Raw genomic sequence first — 8,695 nt, forward strand, 5'->3', positions numbered from 1 at the left:
CAGACGACTGACATAAACTCCCTCTTCACGTCACGCGAAGCACGTCGACAGGCAAGTGTTTCGGGGTTTACTAAGGACGCATGCCTCCTCCTTCATGTAGTGAGGGAGTTTGGGCAACCACTTCCAATGCACACAACATTTATATAACCACGGCGATGCACGTGATAGTTGCTTCCCAACGACAGTAAACTTCGTGTGTAGGAAAGGAAAGTAAAAAATGTGAAAAACTACCATCTAGCAGAAACCCCCTTGAAACATAGAAGTATCGAATAAAACAGTATTTACTCACCGCTGACGTAGCATCAGTACACCGTTGGCAATCAGCTCAACTGCACGAGCTTTACAGCCTTCACACGAACTACCAAGTAGCATTTCCTACAAGCATGTCCCCCCTCTTCCATAAACTACTACTAAGCTAAACACACCGCGTCCTCATAGGTATTATACCTAAAGAATTTGGCATGTGCGAAAAATGTGTTCACACGCAGTGGTCAGCTTTGTCTACTGGTGGTGTCAATCAACATAGCTGGTGATGTGTTTTTCAATGTCTTCAGCGTGCTTTACGAACTGGGTAATATGCTTCAAACGTAACCTCTGCACGCCTACGCGTGACATGACTAGAACAAAGTGTGCTCCTTTGCATCAAAAAAAAATAAATAATAATCACTTCCATCCACCCACCTTTGTGATATGTACAGGGTATGAAAACGGCGCCCCTGACACACAAATCGCACTTCAACTCTCTGAACAAAAAACACAGCCCTACACCGAAACTCATCAGTTAGCATCACTTCGGTAAGCTGATGGCGAGTATTATCTGTCTGAATAGAAGGTTGGACTTCAAATACGGTACGTTTGTCTGGGCACAAGCCTGTCTCATCTCCCAAAAAATCCACAGAATATGCCATGGGGCAAGCAGCGGTGTGCCAACGGAAAGCAAAGCATGAAAATAAAAGGTGACGTAAAGGCAACTACCGCACGGCAAACATGTGGCATATAATCTGGTACCTGAGTGACTCTCCGTGCTGTTAAATCAGAGGGTATATGTGCAGTGACTGTGACACCATCTGTCCACACTAATGACAAGGGCAAAAAATATGGCACCCTCCGCGCAACAACAGGACAGTGCTCCCACAGACTCACTTCTCGCAGAGCAGACTCACTTATAGTACAAATGAAAGGCGGTAAACGCCACCTTTCCCGCACATTTTTTGTGCATCCTGTTCATAGCACAACTAACCCCTAACTTTTGATTGTGAGCCGTCAATACCACTGGGTCACCCGTGCCAGAATGTCCACACCGCCGTCCTCATCCCGAACGTCGGTGAAGGTAAGAATATATCGCCTGAAGGTCCACACTTACTAGAGGGGGATGAAGCTACTCCCTCATCGCTTAGATGAAGCTGCGTCGTAGAACTGGCAAGTTCCGTGTCCCCACCGTTTCGTGTGTGCACGATCCGCACCACTTTGCTTCAACATCGTTCTTTCTGCCGCACAATAACTTGTAAAGTAACGTTGTGTACTCTCGCGAATACGAAAACAGTAAACATGCAAGGTCCGTTAAGATTACAAAAATGCCTCGCCACTTCGCCGCCCCTTCCCATTCCAACGTGAACCGCGTACCTGATGGCGCACTGGGGTGTAAAGAAATCAGACATGCACTCCAAACCTTTTCAGTTTCGTCGGCGATGTAAGGGCACTTTCCGTTCACATCGCTACGCATCACATTGTTAACATTTCAACCTCACCTAGCAACGATGGCATTGTATAACCGATGAATGCCAAAAGCACAAATTAAGGGGCGAGTGGTTGCACTCTTCACAGCATCCCCAGACAGACAATGAGGGAAGGATATGCTGGAATCTCTGGCATTACCAGCTTTGTCTGTCATGGCAGTTACGTGTTTACTTCACCGCCGCGCAACCCGACGTACAGATGGTGAAGTTCGATAACAAGCGCTACGACGATGATGCTGTCACGACCAGATGCGGCTCCGGATCCTTTCCACGTGTTCAGTGTGTATGGCTTAACTACCTTTAAGAAACCCGAGCCAGCTATTTATTAGAGCCCGTCCTCATAAATTATAATACCTTCGGATCCAACCACCAAAGCCTCTTCCTCTTGTCCAATCGTGAACCGTAACGAACAAATACACATCCACCAAACGTGGTACATCATATCCTGGATAGCAGGTGCTACCTTCATACGACGCGTACTGCTTCACTAAACGTTTTGCAACTCTGTGCGCTACTACCTCGCCGACGTTGTCCCCGTTACGAATCCGGAAGCTAACACAAGACACTAACCTTTGTGCATCCATTTCCCTTCCCGTTTCCATTGGGGTGTTTACCGTTCCTGTCTCAATATACGCTGGATTTATTTTTGTTATGCACATTACGAGCTTTTCGAGTAGCTGATAAGTTGTCATCCGTATCACACTCTTCAAAGTTGCGCCGCTCTCTCACAACGCATCCAAGCTCCTCATATACGTACGCAAAGGGGCGTGAAGAGGCTGAATCAAACCACACGGGAGTCGCTTTCCAAAGTGCAATTTGTCTCTTTCAAAAAACCACAACACGGATGTCGCAACTGTGGTTCCCCTTGTGTTTTTTTTTACCTTATTTGTTCTTTTTAGCCGTTCAAATGCTGCCCTTTCCCCCCAGTTTTCTATCTTTATCATGAGGTTAGTTGCCGAGTCGTTCCATTATTATATAGTGTAGTGCCTTGAGGACATTATTGGGCCCATGTGTCGAATCGTTCGTGGCGTTGACGTCGTTTCCTGGCGGACAAGCAGGCATCATTGGCAGTGTTGTCAGGTGTGATCTAGGGGAAATTGTCCGTGTTAACTCTGGAACACTGTCTGCGTTTCATGCCGTATGCCCCCCTTTCCACTGCTACGCACGTTGACCGACCGATCGATTCAATGTCCCATGTTCACAGCTGACCAAATATTTTTTCCTTTCCCTCTGAAGAAGTCACCACCGGGAGTGGGGTGCAACCCATGGGTTCACAACGGCATGACTTAGTTTCTTAATCACTCTCAAACGTTTTCCCTCCTCACTTCTCTTCCACCCTTTCGGAGCTGCAATGATTCCCATTTTCCACGCCGAGGTTTGTTGTGGCATCAGGTTACCTCCGTCGGGTTTCTTCAGTTCATCGTTTTCCTGATCTCACGGCGCAACAACAGTAGCTGAAACGTTGGCATTGTTATTCTTCTGGTTGATTCTGCGGTATATATCCACACGGGTTGTGCAATCCCCCCTTTAATCTTGGAGGACCCGTTTTTTTAAAAGCCAATGAAAGGGATGAAAAGTTGGTGAGCACTGCCATTCTTATCCCTCTTTTGAGATCGCTTTTCCACAATCAGTAAGCGCTACGAATCTGCTTTCCACCTATGTACTCCTTATCCCATGGCTGGGTATGTAGTACTGTTTCACATCCTTAGAGTGTTGGAACAGTAAGGCCACAACTTCCAGCAAGCAAGGCGATGTCAATGACTCATCCGTCTAAATTGGGGAGTTGATTTTCTCTAGTTTTTACCTGTCCCGATATTCATTTGCGCTTTTCACCAATGAGGTCATCCGCTTTAGTTACCAACAACCTTCCTGAAGAGCAAGAAATACTAACGATGATCAGACAGTACCCGACAGCCTCAGAAAAATAAGCGGGCGCAGATGCGACCTGCAACCTGTGTCCAGATATGAGCCAGTGGGATACTATCCGGGAGTACCCCGTGACACTTAGGCTTAGTGCAACAACTGGGTCCTCCGTCACCGCGCTCCTTCTCATCGGCTAGAAACCCGCGCCAATACCACACACAAAGACAACGAAGTTTTCGTGTGTACTCCCCTTGTGGGGCTACGTTTTTCCCCTTCAGAATTCCTGTCGTAGTCTTGATCATGTCGACCCGATTTCCTCATCGGAAGCAGTGCTCATGTGTTCAGAACGGTAGATCTCAGTACACAAGAAGGTATGCTCACAGGCAGATTGAGCGAATGATTGATCCTCGTCAACCCAGAGGAGAGGGAGGAATGAACATTGTCGTTTTACCAGTCCGTTGCCCACACGATGTATAATTGTTCATCTGTGCCACTGCCGAATCCTGGGACGCATGCTGACGCTTAGCCCCCTTTCTCCCCCATGAGGGGACCCGCCCATGCTCTGCTGGGGATGCGGCGGCAACCTTCAAAAGCTAATGTTGAAGAGTGATTCTTACGCAGTTAGCTACTGAAGTAATACTGAAAGCAGGTGTCCACAGCCTACGACACGTCCCGCTTCTACGTTGTGTGAGTCACAGCTGCTTCCGTAATTGGCCTTGTGATGTGGGACGGCTGTCGGTAGGATAATAATAATAGTAATGTCCCAGTAAAGTGGGACGATGACCAAACATATGGATCAACTTCCGTTACCGCAACGGGGACTATTGCATCACCGGATGAACAATAACGGCGGTGACGGTCAACCTATAAAATCTGCGCAAGCGGGCGATCTAACCGTAACCTACAAATGGCGATCCAATGCCACGTTTCTCGAACGGGTCACCATCCGAGCACCTACCGCACAATCAGGTGGCAAAAAATGTCACCCAATCACACTCGCTAATTCGGAGCGACTACCTCCAAAACATGTCGGACTCACGCAGTGATGCAATCCATTCAGAAAAAAAAAAATCATCGCCCCCCCCCTTAAGTAACATGGCTTTTTGACCGCAGTAGCCACTGTGCTTTCGCACCCTTCGCCGAGGTGCTTGCACATACTACGGGCAAGCGGCAGCAAAACCCTTGGCGTATTCGCGTGTATTGCTTCCGCCCACAGTGTACACAAGGAAAAAATATAGAATGAGTGGCAAAACAGTGAGTTAAGATGCAATGCAGCTAGGAGGAAAGCTCATTTTCTCGAACGCCAACACACCAAGGTGTCCGGAAGGAACGTCTGTGAACCTTCACTTTCACGCGGTATACGGGGTTGATCCGCACTAGAATAAAAAAGTTAAAATTCAGCGCCATCTCGACGACACGTCGGTACGAATGAGCCTGCACACGACTCAGTCGCGCATCGGAAATCAAATATTAGTAGGAACCACGTCCCGCCGTCTTTGGAAGACGAGTGTTAATATAAAAAGTGTCAACGCACACAAAGAAATTACGGACAAAAGATAAACATATTCCAATATACCCCCGTCACTGTATCTCGATCTTACTGAAGAAACATGGTCACCAAACGTAAAAAACACACCGTCATGTGACTGCCTGCCAGCCCCCGCAGCGACTCTTGAAGGCACAGGAAGCGGCGTCGTCGGGTTGGCTGCACGGATCACCTCCCTGTTGGTGAACACCAACTGTAGTTCCCCTTCGCTCAACCTTCGGTTGTACAGGAGCACACTGTGTACAGTTATGGATGTGTGCTCCGAGAGATCAGAGGACGCTGGGGTTCCAACGAAAAAGTGCCTAATGTTTAGAAGGTCGACACGATCGGACTCACTAACATTAATTGCAGCAACCGCTAGTTTGCCGTCAACGTATGCAACAACCAAACCATCTTGCAATGCTAGTGCAATCTGGTGAGTCTCTTCCAAATTTGACGGCACCGGAGAACCTTCGCTGCATTTTTCTCCGTACATCAGAGTCCATCTCGTATTTTCAATCGAAAGAATAAAGAGTTTATTAGCATTCTTTTCTCCATTCACAAAACCAATTAATGGAGTGTCCCTTTGAGGCACCGCGCCAAACTGCACCGTCGCCACAATTGTGAAATGGGTGTTGGCAAAGTAGTACCGTTGGTCTTGCCCTTGCTCACTAACCGGCCACACTACACGGCTTCCACTGGTACCACCTAATACGACGCCACGTTTGTTGTCCACAGCTCCACTGACACTTGCATTTACACACTTGTACACGTCAGGCCACACATGTCCAACCGCGGGTCCGGTAAGCAACCCGGCAAGATCACCAACTGGTATCCCCTTACAAGGTCTCGCTCCTCCAACCGATGAAAGACAGTCACCCACCAACAGAGCATCCTGTGCCTTCCATAACAACACGACCCGTTTAATCATCTTCATCTCATCCACAAGACGTGCAAGGTAAATAGTGAAAACCTCTTCGATTTTCTGTTCATATAAGCAGTAAAGTTTGCCATCGCTCGTGTATAGTAAGGAGCTGTATGGACTGTTGTCGTCACCTTGAGATATCTGTCCGACAAGGAATACACGAGTGCCGTCCGTTAACCATAACTGGAGATGGTCACGCGAGAAACTCCCCTTCTCATTTTTTGGCTGAGAAATTAGCATGACATCCATGCCCTCCACAGTTATGGAAATAGCACTTCCTGAACTACCAGGCTGGTTACGAAGCGGCGAGTTGCCTATGACTCGGGAAAGAGTACTGATGGATTCCTTCAACGTATTCCCTAGGTCACTCGTTTCAAACACCCTGCGGTAACCTATATGCTCGGCTGTTCTGGCATTCACTAACAACCTGTCTTTCCACCAAACCACGGAAGATTCAGTTGAACCGACCGGTGTTTCTCCCGCACCGAAGTGCCATGTTTTGCCATCATCAGTTGAGTACAAAAGTTTTCCTACAACATGGTTCCATGTATTCTTGACTTGGACAGAAAATACAATGGCGCCGTCTGGCGTTACGGCAGCGTTCCCTACGCCACCAAGAAACTGGGATGGGGGGTGCCCACCTGGTGAGGGCACCGTTGCTAAGAGAAACTTCAGGTTCTGGGGAGCCTCAAATGTAATGCTCGCAGTTACATTACCATCTTTTTCCTCTTTGATGACAGTACCCTTGTACATGAGTATATCCCAGTCTTCGCCGTAATGCTGCCACGTCCAATACTTACTGGAAGTGTTGTACCTTCCCACGAGAACGAATATATTGTTTCCTTTGACGGCGACTGTGGGATCTACAACTCGGGAAAAATTAGTGTTAACACGACTGTTCTCAATGATGACTTTAGTCTTCCAAGTATCCCCACCATCAGCACTGTACTTGGCAACTGTCTCAGTGAAGGTGAAATCAGCAGATGAAATGTACCGTACGTCGGCGATGCCCACCAACACACCACTGACTTCAACAAACGAAGGGACACGGAAAGAGTGAACGTTGCGCATCCATTGCGTTCCATTCTTCTCCCTAAATGGAACTTTCGTCCTCGGCACCAGCGTGTATCCTTTCTTCCTCTGAGAAAGCCACTCCTTCCTGCAAACTTCTCCCTTAGCTTCTTTAGCAACCGAGTCCATGCACCACGCCCACCATTCATAGCCGGCGTTCCACTCGGGGGAGGTTTTCCAACTGCCCTTTTCCCATTCACTCTTCCTCACCCACCGGCCACCTTCCAGAAACACCTCACGCGTCGTCTTCTCATAGATCTTGGAGGACACGATGCCGCAGCAAAATGACAAAACAGATAGTATCACCACTGTGCACGGTAAAAACGGATATGCTAACATGGAAAATGGGCTCGTCAGGCTTAGGGTGCCCATGCGCACCTGCAGGCGTTCCATATACTTTCTGCAAGCGTCCTCGCACCTAGCGAATACACCGCTCACAAGGTATAGTATAAGAGTACGCTTTCTAACACGTAAAATTCATGTCGTAAGGTGAAGTAATCGAGGTTGAAATAAAACACACTCATTAACGCAATGGATTAGGCACAAAAATACAAATGCCAGCGGGAACGTCACGAAGACCACTGCAAAAGTTGAACCCATGCGTTACGCTTGGTGGTCGGGCTGGTCGAAGAGACATAAACGAACTGCTGTTACACCACCAACTCCGTAAATTGTTTGATTGACGTAGAATATTAGTGATAAGAATGTATTCGCAGCGGCCTTATATGGGGGCAAAAAATAACCGTAGGGTCACTTCCTAACACGCATTGAACAAGAGGTACCGATACGCGTGCACTCATACAAGTTTTACAAACCCCCATGTTGTGAACAGTTAAATCCCTCATCTCTCTTATCAATATAGCGGCAAGTTTCAGCTTTTTGTTTAACCAGGAGAACTCAAGAGGCTGCAACAAACTTCGTGAAAGATAGGCAGGTGCGGAGGGGGGACGGCATCAAGTCACTGTGGGGTGAGCGGCAGCCCTCCTATAGGGGAAACCCGCTGCTGGAACTCCTTTACGAACTTATATGCGTAATGTCAGCAAAGGCGTCCGCGCCAACAGGAAAGTAAACTAACCCTAAGCAGTCGGTTTGCTACTCAACGAGCGGGGAAATTAAATTCGGGCCCGCCATACTGATGCCCGAAAGTCGAGAAGAAAAGGGACTGCACCCTCCTTCATAGGTGAAGCTGAACTCCCATTACGGCAGTAATTGTAAAGAGAGAACAAACTGATCGACGCTGCCGCAGCTGAGGCAAAGAATTGCCCTATCGAACCGGCATGCCGGCAGGGACTTCAAGGGGAGAAAATAAAACGGCCCCCAAAAGGAAACTCATCGGTGATGAATTACCCACACGACACTGGCATATCAGTTGTTAGAGTGCAAAGGCGCCGTTGTTAGTATGGGCTACAGCTTTCTACCGTCCAAATTTGGCCGCGACACAAATCCTTTGCTTTCGCCCAAGGAAAGCGCAGTGTAGCCGGACTGTACGTTGCGCACGGACGTGAAGGCCAATTGAAACAAGCCTAAGACAGCCCACTGGCACAACCAAGCCACGTGTTAGCAGAAAAGTGAGTG

General features: G+C 48.1%; 4 protein-coding genes across 4 annotated transcripts in view; all 4 read right to left on the reverse strand.

Moving 5' to 3' along the window:
- TbgDal_VII8765 (hypothetical protein, unlikely) overlaps positions 1-14 on the reverse strand; it is a gene marked incomplete at both ends in the record, with an annotated part of 510 nt that extends 496 nt beyond the window's left edge. The window contains one exon of the mRNA XM_011777010.1: positions 1-14. This exon is cut by the window's left edge and continues 496 nt beyond it. Coding sequence (XP_011775312.1) covers positions 1-14 — 14 coding nt within the window.
- A 1,379-nt stretch (positions 15-1,393) lies between these two features.
- On the reverse strand, positions 1,394-1,723 carry TbgDal_VII8770 (hypothetical protein, unlikely; the record flags this gene model as incomplete). Its single annotated transcript, XM_011777011.1, has 1 exon — positions 1,394-1,723. One exon carries the CDS (start codon positions 1,721-1,723, stop codon positions 1,394-1,396), a length of 330 nt encoding a protein of 109 aa, XP_011775313.1.
- A 351-nt stretch (positions 1,724-2,074) lies between these two features.
- On the reverse strand, positions 2,075-2,395 carry TbgDal_VII8780 (hypothetical protein, unlikely; the record flags this gene model as incomplete). Its single annotated transcript, XM_011777012.1, has 1 exon — positions 2,075-2,395. One exon carries the CDS (start codon positions 2,393-2,395, stop codon positions 2,075-2,077), a length of 321 nt encoding a protein of 106 aa, XP_011775314.1.
- Positions 2,396-5,062: 2,667 nt separating this feature from the next.
- TbgDal_VII8790 (trans-sialidase, putative) lies at positions 5,063-7,513 on the reverse strand (the record flags this gene model as incomplete). Its single annotated transcript, XM_011777013.1, has 1 exon — positions 5,063-7,513. The coding sequence occupies one exon, from the start codon at positions 7,511-7,513 to the stop codon at positions 5,063-5,065; it is 2,451 nt and encodes an 816-aa protein (XP_011775315.1).
- Between the last annotated feature and the right edge of the window lie 1,182 nt (positions 7,514-8,695).

Source organism: Trypanosoma brucei, chromosome 7 (assembly GCF_000210295.1).
Source record: "Trypanosoma brucei gambiense DAL972 chromosome 7, complete sequence".
Classification (NCBI taxonomy): Eukaryota; Euglenozoa; class Kinetoplastea; order Trypanosomatida; family Trypanosomatidae; genus Trypanosoma; species Trypanosoma brucei.